Here is an 18,076-nt window from a genome sequence, read left to right as displayed (position 1 = left end):
GAGGAGTGGAACTATGACTCTGTAGACCAGAGTTCAAATCCCCGCTCGGCCATGTAAACCCACTAGGTGACCTGGTCAAGTCATGCTCTCTCAGCCTCAGAGGATGGCAATGGCAAATAACAAGTACAATGAAAAGTACATTTCTATACTGCTTATCAGTGCATTTAAGCACTCCCTAAGCAGTTTACAATGTGTAAGCTAATTGTCCCCAGCAAACTGGGTACTCATTTTAGCAACCACGGAAGGATGCAAACTTGAGTTGCCCTGGCTGGTTTGTGAGTGAGTGGCTGCAGTACAGGTGTTTAACCACTGCACCACCAAACTGCCTTCTACAGATGCAGGGAGATCTTGTAGCACCTTTGAGACTAACTAAAGAAAGAAGGTGGCACCTTTTGTAGACAAAAGTCCTCAGGTGCATTTGGGGGTCTCCACCAAATGCATCTGAGGAAGTAGACTTAGGTCTATGAAAACTCATGCTGCCAAGTTCTTTCTTGAGTCTCAAAGGTGCTACAAGATCTCTCTATGTACTGATTCTACAGACTAACACAGCTATATCTTTTGAATTTTGCCCTCTAAAGAAACTTGCCAGGAAAACCTTGTGATAGGGTCATCATAACTTGGAAGGACTTGAAGGCACACAACAACAACTGTGTATACAGTTATCTTCAGGCGTATAAGGTGTAAATGAAACATAAATGAATTCTGTATTTAGATTTGGGTCCCATCTCCAAAAGATCTCATGTGTACACACACACACACACACACGATATACACACAGAGATATACACTACACACACATCCATATACTACAATATTATTCTATTGTTTATTGTTTTGCCTATTATTTTAAGTTATGTTTTAAGTTGTAAGTTGTTTAATTGTATTTTAGGGAGGGTGGGATTGTGGGAAATGGGAAATGTATGTTTTAATTCTGTAAGCCTCCCTGGTTATGTTGCACAGAGGAGCAGGATAAAAACATTATTATTATTATTATTATTATTATTATTACACACACACACACACACACACACATATGAAACCAAAAATTCTTCTGGTCCCAAGCATTTTAGCAAAGGGAGACTCAACCTGCACCACTTGCCTGCCTTTGCCACCCACCAGATCATACCCTCTCTCTTATTTTATTTATTACTTTCAATTCTATGCCGCCTTCCCCCCCCCCCAAAAAAAAAAAGGACCCAAGGCGACTCAGAAGCTCTTAACTGACTGGACTTCAGGAGTCCACAAATCCTGCAGTGATTTCCTACCAGGACAGCCCAGTACCATTAACAGGACACACTCTCCCCTTCACAACCCCCCTCCCGAGTCATGATGGTCGCGCCCAGCCGAAAGGCTCCTAATGTCTTTGCACGGGGCAGACCATACTAATATCCTGATGGGGGGGAGTGATGATGATGATGAGCCTGGGTACCTGCGAGCCGCGCTGCTCTTGCCAGCGCTTCATCTGGTCAGTGGCACAGTCCCGGCCGCCGGCCATTTTGAGAGACTCTCGCTGGACCGGACCGAGAGGAGGACTGAGATTGGAAGAAAGGAACCGCTGCCGAAGAAAGGCACTCACTGAGGCACTAAGAGCAGCGCCATAAATACGATCCCCTCCCTCCCGAGATAACAGCCTAGCGGGAGTGGTTGCCCCGCCCCCTTTCCCTCATTGGCCCGTCATCGCTCCGCCGAACGCCTTGCCGAGCGCCCATTGGTCGAGGCGCGTGCTACACAACCGAAACGCCAGCTTTTGCGATGGGGAGGGGGTTTGATGTGAGGCGGCCTGAAAGTGGCCCTCCTTCCCTCTTCTTTCTTGTGAGGCTCCATTGTATTCAATGGGGCTTCCTCTGTCACACGCCACTGTAGAAATAATGCACTTTGACACCACTTCTGACTGCCATGGCTCCATCCCACAGAACCCTGGGATGTGTAGGGGGTTTTTGACACCTCACAACTCTTTGCCATTGTTGTTCATGTGTGACTTGTAGTAGCTTTCGCCTTATGGCAACTCTAAGAACCACCTATAATGGGGTTTCCTTGGCAAGTTTCTTCAAGCTGAGGCTGAGAGAGTGTGACTTGTTCAAGGTCACCCAGTGGGTTTATATGGCCAAGCCAGGATTTGAACCCAGAGTCATAGTCCAACGCTCAAACCACTACATCATGCTGGCTCTCCAGACTGTCTTCGCCAGCGAAGGCAGTGTAAAAACTACAGATCCCAGGCTTTCATAGGACTGAGCGACAGCACTTAAAAGTGGTGCCAAACTGCATTATTTTTACAGTTTATCACACTGGGGCTGATTTCGGCATTAAAGAGAGGTTAGAGCGCATTTGAAGCATCCCGCAAATGAAGCGGAAATGGAAAGTAATTGCACAAACGATTATCACACGCAATTGTGTGAATATAATGATATCAGAAATGCATTGTCGCTGAAATCCCGAAAGTAAAAAGATATGCGTTATTGCTTCTTTGTGACTGCTTTAGTGGCGGTTTTGTGCGACGTCGTGTGAAATGGTTGTGCATAATTATGCTATTTCCCCGAAATATTCACAGGATACACTCCCAATCTCCTTCATGCGATAAATTTTTAGTCTATTTGATGTTAAGATGGACACAGTTCCCATCAGTCAGGGGCAGGCAATGGGGGAGTATAGCAATGTGGCTTTGGTAATAATAATAATAATAATAATAATAATATGTTTTATTTATAGACCGCTATTCCGCGATGATCATAGCGGTGTACAGTAAAATCGTAATACAATACAAATTACAGTTAAAGGAGGGAGAAGTCTCGTCCTTCAGGCAGTCCAAGATGTTGCTGGTCTACCTGATGGCTCCCTCTGAGGCCGAGATGACAGTTGAGGAGGGAGGGGCCTCTTCCTTCAGGCAGTCCTCGATGTTGCTGGGTCTGCCTGATGGCTCCCTCTGAGGCCGAGATGACAGTTGAAGAGGGAGGGGCCTCTTCCTTCAGGCAGTCCCTGATGTTGCTGTGTCTGCCTGATCGCTCCCTCTGAGGCCGAGATGACAGTTGAGGAGGGAGGGGCCTCTTCCTTCAGGCAGACCTTGATGTTGCTGGTCTGCCTGATGGCTCCCTCTGAGGCCGAGATGACAGTTGAGGAGGGAGGGGCCTCTTCCTTCAGGCAGTCCAAGATGTTGCTGGTCTGCCTGATGGCTCCCTCTGAGGCCGAGATGACAGTTGAGGAGGGAGGGGCCTCTTCCTTCAGGCAGTCCAAGATGTTGCTGGTCTGCCTGATGGCTCCCTCTGAGGCCGAGATGACAGTTGAGGAGGGAGGGGCCTCTTCCTTCAGGCAGTCCAAGATGTTGCTGGTAGGTCACCCCTATCCTTTTCTCCCTCCTTAAGCTGCATCCACACTGCAGAAATAATCCAGTCTGATACCACTTTAACTGCCCGGGCTAATGTTATGGAATTCTGGGGATTGCTGTTCATTGTGGCACCAGAGCTCTCTGACAGAGAAAGCTAAATGTCTCACAAAACTACAGTTCCCAGAATTCCATAGCACAGAACCATGGCAGTTAAAGTGGTATCAAACCGGATTATATCTGCAGTCTGGATGCAGCCCAAGGGAGGAAGAGATGAGAAAAGGCAGCTGTTCAACATCTCTCTTGCAACAGAAAGTGGGCAGCTGACTCTTGTGCCTCTGTGCATGTTTTTTCTGGGTGGCTTCCCACTACGGTTGCATCTACACTGTACAAATAATGCATTTTGACACCACTTAAAGTGCTGTACCTCCATCCTATGAAATCGGGATTTCTTCTTTTACAAGGTCTTTAGCCTTCTCTGCCAAAGAGTGCTACAAATCCCAGGATTCTGTAGGATGGAGCCATGGCAGTTAAAGTGGTGTCAAACCATTATTTCTACAGTGTGTAGATGCAACTGGCCCCAATACTTGAAACACCAGAGAGAAGAAAAGGGAGTGTAAAAGAAAGATGAGCTCTTTGGAGAAGCAGCTACCACATCTTCAGACTGCAAGAGAGAAGCTGCCTCTGCTCTTATCTGAGACCCCTGTCCACTCTTTTGTTCTCTCTAGCAATGTTGCTGTTGGGACAAAGGGAGAGGCATAGCTGTTGTTGTATTCCTTACTGGAGCTGTGATAACCTCTCTATACAATTGTTCATAATTTTTGGACAGTAGAGTTGTGGGGGAATGGGCTCTGAAAGCCAAACTGGCCGAGGGAGCAGAAAGTCTTGCTGCTTCTTGCAGATCTGAACTCTCAACCTGGTCAGAAGGATGTCAGGAATCAGGCATCTGTGGGTCTTCTAAAACAACACTGAGAAGCTGAGAAGACAGAAGCAGCAGTTCTCTCTCGCTCTCTCTCTCTGGGTGGCAAATTAGATCCCTGTCCTCTCTGTTCTTCAGTCCACAGACAATGAGAGACACATCTTGCTTGCAGGAACAGCAACTGCCTCCACATTACAACAGGTAACACAACAGCAGTCCAAAGGAGACTGACCAAAAAGGCGAAGGGAAGTATTTTTCTTGAGATAATGGAACCCATATTACCACCACTGGTTGACCTATGATTCAATTGGGGTGTGTGTGTGATAAGATTCATTCTGCTACTGCTGGATAAGTTCTCCCTTTTGTGTGGGCCATGGCACTCCCATGGCTAATACAATCTATTCTTCATCATAATTTGACTGAAAAGAAAAGAATGAATTTTCAAAGCAAATAAACGCATGGTGTTTTCCTTGACTCAGTAGGTGATTTCTATACACCAAATAGCTGTCACTCGCCTGATTTCATTATCAAATGAACGCTCTGTTAATAAACAATGAGCCACTACCAACCTTTGCCTCTCTCTACAATCTTATATAACCTAGGGGTAATATCCAATCAACTGCCCGCCAGGGTGGTACCATTGCCTTTCTTACATAAGCAGCATACAGTTACTCCATGTAACCTCTAGAAGATATGTTATCAAAGTCAACAGCATAGTGGACAGCAACCTAGAACAGTTTGGTTTATAAAGAAGGAGGCAAAGTAGCACTTTATGACTTTTGGCTTATTTCAGACATCAAACTGAAACATAGGCCCAAAACAGACAAAATCCAGTTTGAGACCACTTTAACTGCCCTGGCTCAATGCTAGGGAATTCTGGGAACTGTAGTTTTTTTAAACATTTAGCATTCTCTGTCAGAGAGCTCAGGGGCCACAAGAATTCCCAGGATATCCTAGCCCAGTGATGGCGAACCTATGGCACGTGTGCCAGAGGTGGCACTCAGAGCCCTCTCTGTGGGCACATGTGCCGTCGCCCCAGCACAGAGTTTGCCAGAGTTTGTTACTAGAAAGCCAAAGGGATATGGCACTTTGCAATAAATAAGTGGGTTTTGGGTTGCAGTTTGGGCACTCAGCCTCTAAAAGGTTCACCATCACTGTCCTAGCCTAAGCCAGGGCAGTTAAAGTGGTCTCAAACTGGATTGTTTCTGCAGTGTGTTTTCGCCCATAGTTAAGAGAAATTTAGTGACAAGATGTCTGAACTTAGCCTTTTGTTCACAATCCCAGAAAGACTCTACGAACTAGAAACAGAATCTTGCTTGGAAAGATCTTAGCAATTAAAAGCAGAGAAAGCCAATATTGTGGAAAAGTTGGAACTGTTCTAGTTTCTAACAATGGTCCTAGAGATGAAAACATGATTTGCTAATTACACAAACTACCTTCAATACAAATGGTAAGTTTTGAAGCAACTGACCAATGGATTAATGGAGACAGTATGATATTAAACTATAGAATCTGTTAATATCTCTCTGTCTTAGACATACTGTATTAAAAAGCAAAAGTATTGTTCTTACTTTGAAACTTGACTCTTTTTTAACCATACCTTGATTAAAATCTGAATGGAAACAAATAAAGCCACTTTGCACTATCAAGTACAATGTCATCATCAACAGTCTCAGTCTGCTGGACCAGAAAGAGCCCAACCAGTTGAGCACAAGTCAAATGGAATGATTAGTAGTAACTGGGGCTCAATGTTATGGAATTCAATGTTATGGAATTCTGGGATTTGTAGTTTGCTGTGGCACCAGAGCTCTCAGACAGAGAAGGCTAAATGTCTCACAAAACTACAATTTGTAGAATTCCAAATCATTGAGTCATGGCAGTTAAAGTAGTATCAAACTAGATTATTTCTGCAGTGTGGATGCAGCCTAAGAGAGATCATAGGGATAGGGACTAAGTTGCTGCCATTCTTCCTTTGGATTTTTATTTTATTTCTTTTACTTGAAACATGACCGCACATGAAAAGACTTCTTAAATGATTCCTTGCTGGTCATTTTCCAGTTCATAGTCATTCATCCCATGTGCTTTTCCACCTAATAAATGAGGTAAGATATATATATATATATATATATATATATATATATATATATATTGTGGGTTTTTCGGGCTATGTGGACATGTTCTAGAAATTTTTCTTCCAGGGAATCTCTGAAGATGCCGGCCACAGATGCTGGTGAAACATCAGGAAGAAACATTTCTAGAACATGGCCACATAGCCCAAAAAACCCACAAAAAAAAAACATGGATGCCGGCCATGAAAGCTTTCAACTTCACGTAAGATATTTTGTCCCTATACTTCTCCATGTATGTGTGATAAAAGGGAGCCTACCCCTCCCTACCTGGCCTTCTGCTCAGGCACAGATGAACAGGCTTGATAAACATAGATATACAGTGTGGGTGTGTGTACACACACACACACACACACACACACACACAAACACACGGGGGGGGGGGGGAGGAAGCAGTTGTTTTTTAATGTAACTCCATATAATTTGCTATTTGAATGCAAGAGCCACAAGCACACAATCAACCTAACAGAAGCAAGATATAAAAGTGTAAGACGAGTCTGCATTTTATTGGGATCCACATTTCATTTAAGAATCCATCTAATAATAATAGGCTTTTCCTTCTTCTTTTGGCACATGCGTCTATGCACATGTAGCAGAAAGATGCTCATGGTCTCTTTTGTATAGTATAATGGTTACATATGATCAAGTACAGATTTGGGCCCATTTCAGAGTCCACTCCACAGCAAGGAAACAAACAATTCTCCACTGTCTCTGTTACATTGGCACAATCTCATCTAGTGCAGCGGTTTCATGTAGTAAAGTAGCTACTGCATTATGATCTAGACATCAAACTGCTGAGGAGGAGCCCTCAGCAATGCACTGTGATGAATTTGCCAAATATTCTTGCCTGATCTCTATGGCATGTTACAGACTGCCAAAATAAAGCTGCTTCGGGTCTCTTTGGACGTATGCTATTTAAATGATGCATGCATCCCGAGAATCCGGAAGATGCACCAAAGCTGCACTCCGGTGCTTAGGAATGGAGTGTGGCTTTGGTGCGACCTCTGGACTCTTAGGACCCATGCATCATTTAAATAGCATACCTCTAAAGATACCCAAAGCAGCTTTATTTTGGCAGTCTGTAACAGGCCTCTGTTTCCCATCATCTTCTTTCCTTCCTTTCTACCTTACATTTCCAGTTCAGCTGCTGGGAATGCTGCTACAGGGCTGCTGTAGGGTGAAATTTGGTCTGAAATAAAAGGAAAAGAAACAGAACCATTTTTGGTTTATGTGGCCATGTTCTAGAAGAGTTTATTCCTGATGTTTCGCCAGCATTCTCTGAAGATGCCAGCCACAGATGTTGGCAAAACATCAGGAATAAAACTCTTCTAGAACATGGCCACATAGTCCGAAAAACCCACAAAAAACTATGGATGCCAGCCATAAAAGCCTTCGAATCACTGGAGAAGACGAAGCAAGATTTGGGGAAGGGGGGAAGGAACACAGAGAAAGAGAGAGGTGAGGAGCAGAGATGCACAGAGACAAGGAAGGAGATGGAGTCAAAGAGAAAGAAGCCATGTTTTTGTAGCAATGGCAAACAAAGGGATGCAAGAAGGAGACCAGCAGCATTTCTGCAGCCATGGGAAGAGAACATAATCAGAGACAGGTCAAATGGGGGCACAGAAAGAGAAAGCAGAAGCATTTCTATGGCTGTGGCAAATCACATCTTGCATTAAGCAAGATGCAGCAGGTGGTACTGACATGCCTTGGGCCCTGGGGGCTTTGAACTGGGGAGGTTCTGCAGATGCGTGTGTGTGTGCAGTCTGGGTTCAGGCCTGGTTATGGGACTAAGCCTTGGCCACCTTGGTGGATGACCTACACTGAGAATGGCAATTGTGTTCCAGTTGGTCTTCCTGGATCTTTCAGTGGAATTTGATATCACTGTCCTTCTGAGGAATTCTTATTTAGAGGGGGAAACCTTGTGGTGAATGTAGATCTGTGTCAGATTGGCTCCTGACTGACATTTGGGCCCAAAACTGTTTTAGTTCCCAGACTTCTTTGGGATAAGAAGATCCACAAATACTTTTGTCTCAGAAAGATACACAGTGGGCCCTCCATATCCAAACTCTGCATCCACAGATTCAAACATCCATGGCTTGATTTTTTTTTTTAAAGTTCAAAAAGCAGGCCTTGTGGCCTGGTGGTTCTAATGTCCTGGAACTGGGTAGGCTACCTGCCTGGATGGGGTTGCACTCTCCCTGAAAAAGCAGGTGGGTAACTTTGGAGTACTCTTGGATCCATCTTTGTCACTGAAGGCTTATGTGGATTTCATGGCTCAGGGTGCTTGGGACCAGCTTTGGCTGGTCTGCCAGTGACAGGCTTTTCTAGAAAGCGATAACTTTAGTCACAGTATTCCAAACACTGGTAATTTCCCAATTACACGACTGTAATGTACTCCATGTGGGACTGCTTTTAATGGCAACTTGGAAGCTCCATACAAACTGCAACAGGTAGACTGCTGACTGGAACACCATAAAGACACCATGACCCCATACAGACAAGCCAAAATAAAGCTGCTTCGGGTCACTTTGAGATATGCTGTTAAAATGATGCATGCGTCCGAAGAGTCTGGAAGTCGCGCCAAAGCCACGCTCCAGTCCTTAGAATTGGAGTGTGGCTTTGGCGCAGCTTCCGTACTCTTAGGACACATGCATCATTTAAACAGAACACCTCAAAGTGACCCGAAGCAGCTTTATTTTGGCCTGTCTGTATGGGCCCCATATAACGCCAGATTTAAAGGAATAGCATTAGATACCAATATGCTTCCAGTTGAATTCAAGGTGGTGGTGATAACATTTAAAGCTCTAAATGACTTGGAATCTCAATACTTGAAGCAGTGATTTAGCTATGTATGCCTACCTGAAAACTGTGGTCTGTTGGAGAGGCTCTTCAGCAGTGGGTACATTGTGAGAGAACATGGGGCAGGGTCTTTGATTCAGTGGCACCCAGTTATGGAATTCTCCCTTTAGATACCCGGTCGCTGCTAGTACTGGTGTCATTCTGATGCCAAGTCAAAACATGGCTTTTTATTAAAGCCTTAAGGTGCCTAAGTGATTGTATCCAGTTTGCACATGGTATAGTTTACATTATTTAAAATAGTTTCAACAGGATATAAATTATTTTGTTTTAAGTGAAAAATTATTTAATATGCTTCTAGTGCTTTAAATTTGTTTTTTATTGTCCTAAATTGATTTTATTTTATGTTGCACTGAGATCCTTGAACACAAGTTATTTCAATATATAAGTGATCCAGTCATCTTGATTTAGAGCTCTTTTGCAGTTATTTTGTGCCCATAAGAAGGGCTAGGGAATGTGTGACTGACCAAATAATACTGTCCTACAATTTCCATCATTCTTCACCATAGGTTTGCTGGTAAGGTGAGAACTGCAGTACAACAATATTTGGAAGCCATATGTTCTTCACTACTGATCTATAACCTTTCAGAAAGAAAATTAAAGGTCCTAGTCCATAGTCCTTGACATATGGACTTCAAGTGCTCTTGGACATCTCAGCGGCTTTCGATACTATAGACCATGGTATCCTTCTGGATCCAGAGAAGACGGAATCCAGAGAAGACGGAAGTACTCGTGATAGGTTCTCCCGGTTCAGGGTTGGCGGTGGTTCCACCCGTCCTGAACGGAATCACGCTCTCCGTGAAGGATTCTGTACGCAGCCTGGGGGTGCTCCTTGATTCGTCGCTCCACCTTACATCTCAGGTGGACACGACGGTCAGGAGCACCTGTTATCAGCTTCGGCTGATACGCCAGCTGCGACCCTACCTTGACCGGGGGGACCTTGAAACTGTTGTACATGCCCTGGTAACCTCTCGTCTGGATTTCTGCAATGCGCTCTACATGGGGCAACCCTTGTACCATACCCGGAAGCTGCAACTTGTGCAGAATATGGCAGCCCGACTGGTCACTGGCGCTGCCAGGGCCAGTCATATAACACCAGTCCTTAAAGACCTACATTGGCTGCCTATTCGCTTCCGGGCGCAATACAAGGTGTTGGTTATTACCTATAAAGCCCTAAATGGCTTGGGCCCAGGGTATCTGGAGGACCGCCTCTCTCCGTACAATCCGCCCCGCACACTCAGATCAACCGGGAAGCAATTGCTAAGAGTTCCAGAGGGGAAATATATTTCCACTTCTAGGAGGGCCTTTTCCATCTCGGCCCCCAACCTCTGGAACTCGCTGCCCTTCGAGCTCCGCTCAACCACTTCCCTAGCCCAATTTAAGAAGGGGCTAAAAACCTACTTATTTGAGCAGGCTTACCCCTGCCCCCTGCCCCAGAATACTTCCTCCCCCCCCCCCTTTGTGGTCAGCACTGTTTCGCCGGCATGAATTTTATTATTCTTATTGAATTGTTTTAACCAATTTTGTATAGTTGCATTGCTGTATGTTGCATATTTGCTGTACACTGCCCTGATTCTAAGAAGGGCGGTATATAAATAAAATTTTTATTTTATTTATTTATTATTATATCTCCTAATCTCCATTGATGAAGATTTAACATGAGAGAAGCCGAGGTGTTTTATCTGCAAAGGGATCAAGAAAGACTAAGTAAATATAACCAAGCTTTGAGAGCTCAGTTAAAGGTGTGGTTGTTCTTATAGCCAAGCCCTTGAAACTGTTTGCAGATATGACCTACTTTCCAGAGTTTTCCAGATATGGGATTATAAAGGCATGGTAAAAATACATTATAGCCATAAAATCCATGAAACTATTTTGTTAGATTAAATGCCTTTCAAACACTACATTGTCGTCTGTTTTCACTAGTATTGGCATTAAAATGAAGCTCTACATGTGATAGCAGAATTTTATCTGCTTTTGTTGTTGTTAAACGTCCTTGTGTCGATCTCGATCCATGACAACCCTGCTGATGAGACATCTCCAAGAACCCCTGACCTCCACTGCTCTGTCCAGCTCCTGCAAACTCATACTCATGAGTCCATCCATATAGCATGCAGCCTTCTTCTCTTTCTACTTCCCTCCACCTTTCCTAGCATTATTGTTTTTTGCAATGATTCACTTACAAAGTGAGGAAAAATGTCTAAGAGTAAAAAGGATGAATGATTTTGAATACTGAACCATTCTCACACTTACATGTGCACTATATTCCTACGACCTGTTTGCTCAAGTCTCCCAGCTGAAAGACTAGCTGCAGAGAGGTAAATAGCAGGTTGTGGGAGGATTCAGCACTCCTTTCATACAGGGCAAGCATCTTTATAAGCAACTGGAGCAAACATGCATGTTTGTCATCAAATCCATTGGTGAAAATCCTATGACTAACCCAGAGTTTAATCTTAAATGTGAAACAGGATCACTTTGCTTCAGCTACATTCCTTCAAACATTAAAAACTTGAAATTTTCACATTATTTATACTTTGCATTTTATTCTACTAGGAAATTTTTCATTTTGCTTTCTTTACAAACACTGCTTTATTAAACAAGAAATGTATTTGTGGGAGTTCCCTTGAGTGATTCTGGACCACAGTATTGTTATAGAAATAGCTCAACAGTATTCTGGGGGTTGTAACTTGAGGTTCTTCTCCTAGATCCGACGAGTTGATGATAAGGAATAATCATAGAACGGAGTAGTGCAACTATCATGGCCACTTTCTCATGGATGGCCATCTAATGCCAACACCATTTTGTAAGCATTCGTACAGTAATAATAATAATAATAATAATAGAGATTTATTTATAGCCCGCCCAATCACGAAGAATCCGGGCAGGTTACAACAATAAAATACATCAATTACAATGAAGTTAAAAATCAAACCCTAGACCTACCGCCCCGCCCCCCATACCCAGTACTAAAACAGAATTAAACAATAATAGTATAAAAAACATTAAAAACATTAAAAGCATTTAAAAAGGCAGAAACATAGGCGGGGAAGAATATACAAATGAGGGGACAATATCTCTATATCTGGGAAGGGTAACTAAGTTGGAAAGGCCTGCCGGAAGAGATCCGTCTTGAGTGCTTAAAAGCTGTCAGAGTGGAAATGTGACGGATCTCCTCTGGCAGGTCGTTCCATAGTTTAGGAGCAGTAGTAGAGAAGGCCCTCTGGGAAACTGATGTTAACCTAGATTTTTTTGGCTGTAGTAGATTTCTTCCAGAGGACCTTAGTGTGTGGGGCGGACAATAAGGAAGAAGGCGTTCCCTCAAGTACTCTGGGCCCAAGCCATGTAGGGCTTTAAAGTTATTTTTCTGGCTTCTGTGTGCATATAACTAGTTGTGAAACCACAGTGTTTCAACCAGCTACTACTGGTTCATAGAACCAACCAATGCAGCATATTGCCACCAATAATGCATCTCTGTTTCAGAAACTTAGGCCCTTTACAGATGGGCGTAAAGTACATCCTGGGGATGTACTAGGATTAGGGAAAGTGCATGCCTTATGCACGCACCTAACCCTAATTTGTCCCCAGGACGTACAAAATGACGGCGCCTGTTCCACACGGGGGCCACCATTACAACATCACGAACACGCCGCCTCCAAATGGGGCAGCGCGGACATGATGTCCTTGCGCCGCGCGAAGGCACATAGAGCGCCCTTTCCGCGATGCTAGAAGGAGCTCCGAAACAGAGCTCCTTCCACAATTTGCGTCACTGCCGCAGCCTTTAAATGGCTGCACCAGTGACACAAGGGAGAAAAGGGGCGAGCGGCCTTTTGCCGCTTCCCCGCGGCCTGGAAACTGGTGGATCAGAGCCCCAGAGGCTGCTGTTCTAGCAGCTGAGGCCCTGATTCGGAGGAGAAAGGAGTGCCTACAGGCCGCCCCAAAGGGGCGGCCTGTAACATGCCTTAGTAAATCTGACTTGAGCAGAAGGATCCGTGTGTGTGTGTGTGTGTGTGTGTGTGTGTAAGGGAAGGCTTTCAACAGGGATTGGAGGAAATAATATGGCACATATTTTGATTCTGAACAGGAACATCTTTCTTGAAACAAGGCTTCATCAACTTCCAGGGATCACGGCATTAGTGGTCCTTGGAATTTTTTTAGGTGTCTATTTGCAAAAGAATATAAGGACCTTCTTTAAAAAAAAAAAAAGAGAGAGAGAGAGAGAGAGAGAGAGAGAGAGAGAGAGAGATTTTGATCAAAGAAAAACTTGTCATCAGTGATGAGGAAAGCAGTACCTGCTAAAATTCCTATTTTCAAAACAACATAACAACTCTGCCCTGCTCAACAGCTGGACAGTGTCATAAGCAGACATTGGAGAATGGCTATACCTATAAGTAATGGTCACTTATGAAGGAAGACTAATAAGTACTTTCCATCCACTACATGACTAAAATCCAAATACTGGTCCCACCTAGTATAGACAACTGCATCAATGAAAATGACATTAAGTGTTAACTGAATATTGATTCAATGGGTTAATTCTAGCTGAGTCTACTCACAAATGGATTTAGGTCTTCCTTACCTCTGGCTATGTTGGCTAGGGCTGCTGGGAGGTGCAGTTCAACAGGATCTGGAAGACCACATAATTCTCACCCCAAAGCATAATTCTTCACATAAAAACTTGACTTTCAGACACTGATTTGCAGAACTCTTCTGATTGTTTTCTTTGTTAAGATGCAGTGGACAAAACGCAACAGATTTGTAATACATACTGCCTTAAGAAGAGAATGCATGCTGCTTTTTCAAAGCTGCAGTTTGTTTACACTATATTCCATTGTACAGCCAATTAAAATTTCACTTTATGCCCTTGATCAAAACATATTTTATATGGAAAACCTCTAAGCATCTCAGTATCTTGACCAGAACCAGCTTACTAGAAGATTACTGGCAATGTAGTTATTACTACTACCAACAATTAGAGCTCTTCTGGATCATGATATCAATCAATACCTCATCTAGGTGTGGATATTTATTTTGTAACATCCTCTTAAGGCAACTAAGTAAGTACTTGGAACTAGGACATATGGGTAATTTGTCTATGCTGAATTAGGAAAGAGCTGAATGTAACGATATCTTTGTCTGAAGAGATTAAGATATGTAACTACCTAGCAGGAACAGAATATATGAGGACATATGCATGTGTAGTAAACACCAGGAGATTTATTTTGTCTCTTTCCCACCAATTAATGACCATGTGCAAAATAATAAGCAAGCAAAAAGCATAAATTAAGAATACAGGTACATGTTAATAAAGAGCAATATGCTACTGCTAAGATCTCACTGTTTTCAAAAAGCTGGTATCCTACAGAACAGGAGGAAACCCATATGTTGTTTAAGAGATGTCACCACAAAGCATGAACCACAAAGTTAAGATAACATGTTTGATACAAAGCAATTCAAATTTTAGTGCTTGGAGACTGGTATCTCCAACATAAACAGTCCTAGGGGTTGTTCTCACTAGGTGAAACCCCGCGTTCTGAATCGAATCCAAGGAGTGGCGTTCCTATTAGGATCTGATTTAAACCTAGAACGGTTCTAGAGCAACCCGCAATCGTCTCCACTACAAATCGAATTGTAGAGCGGAATAAAATTTTGATTCGAGTTTTCCTCATTTAACACGTGTTAAAAAAACACTAGGGTCTGACCTACGTTTTTCCATTGATTCGATTTAGGAACCGGAGCATTTAAATAGGAACGACAGCCTTTGAAATTGCGTTAGATGAATGGGAGGAGCGGACTGCGATGGGGCTGTCCTTGGGGGAGTTGCCCTTTCTGTCCCCATCTGTCTGGCTGTCGCCATTTTTGCTTCCCTCACCCCTTTGTCCGCTGTGGTCTTTCAATAAGAGATAAGGATTATTTTTATTTTTTATTTTAATGGTTTACAGGCGCTTAATCTCTTCAGCGCTTTAAACACCTGAAGTCCCGGCTGCTCAAGGCTTCCCCCGGTGGATTGCAACCTCCCCTCTGTGTGGGGAGAGCCCATTTTAACGGAGGAGAGGCAGGGAAGGGATGGCTCCTCGCGAGGAGACATTCCCTGCCCGCTTGGGCACTGATCTCGCCCAGACAGGGAAGGGAAGGCTCCTCGCGAGGAGGCATCTGATCTCGCCCAGGCAAGGAAGGGCTCTGATCAATGGGGGGGGGGGGGATAGAGCCTTTCTCCCTCCATTTCTCAAATGGAATCTGCCTTCTCCTCCAACCCTGGAATGAAAATCTTTGGGAAGAGTGCTCCCTCCCTGCTTTTCCAGCAGCCTCCTTCATTGATCTCTGGGCTCTCTGAAGGGATTCTCCCTGGCTGTCTTTTGGGAGACATGAAGAGGGGATGCTGTCATGGAAAACCTATCCCATAGTTCCTCTGGAAAGAGCTTCGCTTTTTGCCAGCAGCCTCCTTCATTGATCTCTGTGCTCTCTGAAGGGATTCTCCCTGGCTGTCTTGGGAGAAAGGATGCTGCCCTCCAAAACCTATCCCATAGTTCCTCTGGAAAGAGCTTGGGTTTCTTAAATTCGCTAAATTCACAAACAGTCAATGAAATGGAAACGATGCCAAAAGATAAATTGCTTCCAAATATTCCGGATTAACGTTACGTCATTCTGACGTACTATTGATTGACAGCTCCAAATAAGGTATGGAGGAGAAGAATCGCTTTATTTAAACACCGATTTCATGCCAAGTAGGAACGCTTGCAGGTAAAAACTTCGATTTAAACAAACAGATGGGAACGATGAACAAAGCGATTCGGATAGCAGGATAAGAACAGTGTTATTTTGAATCGATTTTATTAAAAACGTTGTATTTTAAATCGTTTCAAATCTTAAGTGGGAACAACCCGCTAGTCTTTAGGCAGGTTTGCTCTCATTATAAAAGTGTATAGTAATCAAATGGAGGTATTACACTTAGGATGTTGCTTCCCCCCCCCCCCCCCCCCCATGGATAAGCATAAAAAAATCAAATTCCCAACCAGAAGTCTGAACATGTCTAGAATTTTACCCTTTCAGTCTATTGCCTGATGGTGCTTTCTTAAAGAAAGGAGCTCATTTAACAAATGTGTAGACAACACAATCCAATCTGACTTCTGTTGACTTTGTGTAGCCAAAGTTACTTTCTAACTATGGATTTTTATGTGAAAAATCTGTTTGTTCATCCCAGTTCTGGTACTTAAAACAAATTCCTGTGTCCAACAGGTAGGTCACAGTTCTTTACTTCAAAGTGTATATGCCTTTTTCATACAGCAGTTTGTATACTGAAGACCAGTGTGGTGTAGTGGTTTAAAAATTGGCTTACAACCCTGAAATTCAGGGTTCAAATCCCTGCTCAACCATGGAAACACACTGGGTGACCTTGAGCAAGTCACACTCTCTCAGCCTCAGGTAGGCAAAGGCAAACCATCTCCCCTTGAACAAACCTTGGCATGAAAACCCAGTGACAGTTCTGTATTAGTGTCCCCATAAATTGGAAGATTGAAAGTACACAACAACAGCAAGACAACATTTGACATACCAGTAAATTGTAGCTGTAAGGTTCAGCATATGTCCCAGTATATGCCTGAGAAAACTGCCATCACATAATTATCCATGAATCGGTCATAGTGTTACTATGCCAGACAAAGAAGAAGTTAGATAATCTTACAAAACATATCTTCCTGGGTTCATATTATGGTTTTTTATTGGATTATGACAAACAACTGTAATCATTACTTGTATGTTTGAATGAAAATAGGTCTCAGGGCAGCATGATGCCAGCTCTTATAAGAAATTGGATTTTAAAATATGATTAAAAAATAGGAGGCACATTGTTACTACACCTAAGAGAGCACCTCTCTAGGAATCTTTAGGTCTGCTGAAAGCTGACCATAGAATTGTGCTGGAGGACCTATACATGCCAAGAGAAGTGTTCTTTCTAGGAATCTCTAAGTCCTCTAGTACAATATTTTTCAGAAGGTCACCACCAATTTGCACTGGAGGACCTAGAGATTCCTAGAGAACATATTATTCAAATACATGAATAATAAAATCCACAAAAGGTAAAGCTGCAAACGTGAAGGGCCAGCTGTAATAACTAAAGTAACCAATTATCCCAAACCAAATTGTTTAGATACATTTTAGTGTTAATGTTTTTTCCCCCTTACAGCAGTTATGAGATAAATTGCTGTTAATTCATTTTGGACAGAAAAGGAGCTGAAGTTGAAAGAAAAAGTAATATTTGCTTGTGCATTGTGTAATTATACAGCTGAGCACAGATTTTAGTACAAGACTCTGACATCTACTGGTAGTCATCAGGATGGTTAAACTTTTATTTCACTTAAAAATTCTACATCTTTATGTGGTGAATTTTTCCTTTTTATCATGGTTAGTTGTTTGGGGGAAAAACCTCTTTATTTTAGGTAACTAAAACTTTTGGTTAAAGTCCAGGTTTATCTTTAGTCACAGGTATAACAAAAATTAGGGGGGGAAATAGAGCCAACATGGTGTAGTGGTTTGAGTGTTGGACTATGACCCTAGAGTCTAGGGTCTGAATCCCAGCTTGGCCATGGAAACCCACTGGGTGACCTTGGACAAGTCACGCTCTCTTAGCCTCTGGGAAAAGCGATGGCAAATCTCTGAAGAAACTTGCTAAGAAAACCCCATGATAAATTTGCCTTAGGGTCACCATAAGTTGGAAATGACTTTCAGACATATAACAACAATAAAAAAATTGAAAATAAATTGTGAACTCAGCATGGATGTACAGAATGAGAACTAGTGTTTCATACCCAATAGAATGATAGGTTCACATTAGAGTTGCTGTAGGTTACAAACAGCTTGAAGGCACAT

General features: G+C 43.1%; 1 protein-coding gene across 3 annotated transcripts in view; it reads right to left on the bottom strand.

Moving 5' to 3' along the window:
* LOC149314580 (catalase) overlaps positions 1-18,076 on the bottom strand; it is a 70,337-nt gene that overhangs the window by 37,186 nt on the left and 15,075 nt on the right. The window contains exon 1 of one of the 3 annotated variants that reach the window (XM_089521422.1): positions 1,430-1,626. The exons of the other annotated variants lie outside the window; for them this stretch is intronic. Within the exon in view, the coding sequence (XP_089377548.1) occupies positions 1,430-1,495 (66 nt within the window). The 5' untranslated portion in view covers positions 1,496-1,626. Of the gene's footprint in view, positions 1-1,429; positions 1,627-18,076 lie in introns of those variants that run through there. 3 annotated transcript variants of the gene reach the window in all.

Source organism: Sceloporus occidentalis, unplaced genomic scaffold (genome assembly GCF_023333645.1).
Source record: "Sceloporus occidentalis isolate IW3139 unplaced genomic scaffold, rSceOcc1.0.p SCAF_4, whole genome shotgun sequence".
Classification (NCBI taxonomy): domain Eukaryota; kingdom Metazoa; phylum Chordata; class Lepidosauria; order Squamata; family Phrynosomatidae; genus Sceloporus; species Sceloporus occidentalis.
This window is presented reverse-complemented; position numbering and strand designations above follow the sequence as displayed.